This window comes from Uloborus diversus, chromosome 10 (assembly GCF_026930045.1).
Source record: "Uloborus diversus isolate 005 chromosome 10, Udiv.v.3.1, whole genome shotgun sequence".
NCBI classification, from domain to species: Eukaryota; Metazoa; Arthropoda; class Arachnida; order Araneae; family Uloboridae; genus Uloborus; species Uloborus diversus.
This window is the reverse complement of record NC_072740.1, coordinates 112,727,138-112,729,585: the sequence shown is the minus strand read 5'-3', so window position 1 is coordinate 112,729,585 and position 2,448 is coordinate 112,727,138. Positions and strand designations below refer to the sequence as shown.

General features: G+C 31.2%; 1 protein-coding gene across 1 annotated transcript; it reads left to right on the top strand.

The window, feature by feature from the left end:
• Positions 1-971: 971 nt before the first annotated feature.
• Positions 972-2,064, top strand: LOC129231135 (aspartate and serine-rich protein-like). Its single transcript, XM_054865383.1, has 2 exons — positions 972-1,053; positions 1,772-2,064. Exons 1-2 carry the CDS (start codon positions 972-974, stop codon positions 2,062-2,064), a joined length of 375 nt encoding a protein of 124 aa, XP_054721358.1.
• Positions 2,065-2,448: the final 384 nt, after the last annotated feature.

Here is a 2,448-nt window from a genome sequence, read left to right as displayed (position 1 = left end):
GCATTTTTTAAAATGCTTCCGAAAACTTTTATAAATAAATGCAATTATTTGTTAGAACTGGTATAAAATTTCCAATAACTACAAAAATGCTGTAATATAATTTGTTTATCTTATTAGATTTGAGACCCAATAAAATAACCTTATTGATTTTCCCTTAATGAATGTACTAAACATTTTTTAAATATGTTGAACGAAAAAAAATTTAAAGCTCATTGAAGTAGCTTTTGTAATGTTATTGAAAATTTACTACACATATTGTAAGAGTAGACCACACAAACTAATGAAACATTATAATAAACATTTTGGTAACACTCTGAGTCTGCAAAGTGTTGCATAAATACAAGATCTTGATGCCCGTCAATTTTCGTAGACATCCCTCATTTCGGAAAAAATTTCATTCTCTTTAGTTTAAACGTTCATATTCTTACAATATATTATACACATACAAAGGTGTTATATAAATAGAACAAGAATATTTTGAGTTTTCCTTGTTGAAAGCGTGAATATGTACATTTAAAAAATGTTTCAAAAAATGCATTTTGATTTTAAACTTTTATGTTATTACAATATATTATGCTTACACAAAAGCCATTATATATGTTTCTAATAGAACGTAGACAAAAATTAATCGGTTTAGTAAAGCTAAAAAAATGCTCAATATAATAAATTTATGAAAACAAAAATGTGTAATTGGTAAAAATTATCCGTTTTAAAGTTTTCAGACATTTATACCAAAAAGAAAATCATAGATGTAGATGCAGTATGAATTTCACTATTTCAGTGCAGTTAAACTTGGAAAGTGACAACTGTGCTACAACGTCAAAAAACTTCCGTCCCCCATTTAACCATAAGCAGAAGTAATAATCGTTTATAATGTAACTTGGCTATATTTTCAATTTTTTACACTTAAGTATTGTAGGTCCTTGTTTAACGTTGTTTTAGATTTTCACAGCATACTTAAAATATTCTGCATGGCCACAACTGGAACAGAATGTAATCCAGTTGTGACTATAACTATGGCCACAACCAGTGGTGATCACCATCAACCCAATGGTGATCCAGTTCTGGTCAGATTATTTTATGCATCTAAGTTATAAGATAAAGAAATGTAAGGAACTTACATTAAAAATTGATCTTAGCTTGATAAGAAAAACTTTACAATAGATAAGAATATGCAAAACTATTGCTGCTGTGAGTAGATTTAGAAGAAACACTCGTTTAACAATGAGCAATAACAAATACACTATTTCTCAGACAAGTGCATCCTGCACCCAAACAAAGGAAAAATTTTGAACCTCTCAGAGGGAAAGTTTTAAGAAATTCTGCTCTGATAATAAAACATGCTTTAAGATCAGTTAGAGTGGTCAATATTCTTAGTATTCCTGGTTTGAATGTGAAACTGACCACAACTGGTGCACTTAGCCTACTCTCTGCATTGCCATGTATTGGAAAAATTTTAAGTTAAAATCCGGAATTCTAAGAGGAAAAATTTATGCTGTGTCACATGAATTTTCAGCAAGAATTTCTTTTATAAACTTCACTGTTCTCCTATAACAAATTTTTGAAAACCATCTCAGTCTATTCCATTATTCTCAGTAAACGTTTCTGACAAGTAAATCTTAAAGCTGTTTGTGGTGAAAATCTCAGATGCTTGGTTATGTCATAGGATTAAATGCCAAGAATCGTAGCCAAATATATATATTTTTTTAACTCATAAGTTTGATTGATTTTTTACATGCCGATATTAATAATTGCAATTTTTTCCTTTCAGGAATTAAGAATGTAGTAACTGCTCCAGTGAATGTGAATGAGATGTTAAAGCAGTTAAAGGGTCCCAGTGAGTCCGACTCTGATTCTTCGACATCTGACTCTGATTCTTCAACATCTGACTCTGATTCTTCGACATCTGACGAAGAATCGAATTCAAACGAAGCTCTTCGTCATAGTTCGACATCAGACACAGAATCAGAGGACGACCAGTCCATAGATGACGAGAGTGACGCAAAAGAATGGGAACTTCTAGAAAGGTTGGAACAAACACTGATCTACGCTTTAAAGCTTTAACAGAAAATAAAATTAATTTATCTTCTCTCAAATATTTTAAAATAAAATTATAATTCTATATAGGGGCAGAAATTGTCAGAGCTGCCAACTTAAAAAAAATCTAAGTTCATAGTCGAGTTATTCGCGGGGAGGGGGTAAAGCGGCAAATTTAATAACAATTGTAACAGACGCAATGAATACTTGAAGTTTAAATTTGTAATACAGCTGGGACGTGCCGTCCTTCCAAACAAACCAAGCAGTGCTTAAGCACTCCTAAAGAGATATTTAAAAAAAAAAAGTTAGTTTTATGCTCTAAGAACACGAAATATGACTATGGTACATATTTTCAGTTTTTCAAAGTGAGTAAAACCTGTGAATAGCTCAACCGAGATCCCCCGTTCACAT

Coding starts and splice junctions, on each gene's coding strand:
- LOC129231135 (XM_054865383.1), top strand. CDS start 972: ATGGCCACAACTGGAACAGAATGTAATCCAGTTGTGACTATAACTATG. Junction 1,054..1,771: donor TGATCACCATCAACCCAATG/GTGATCCAGTTC, acceptor TTTTCCTTTCAG/GAATTAAGAATGTAGTAACT.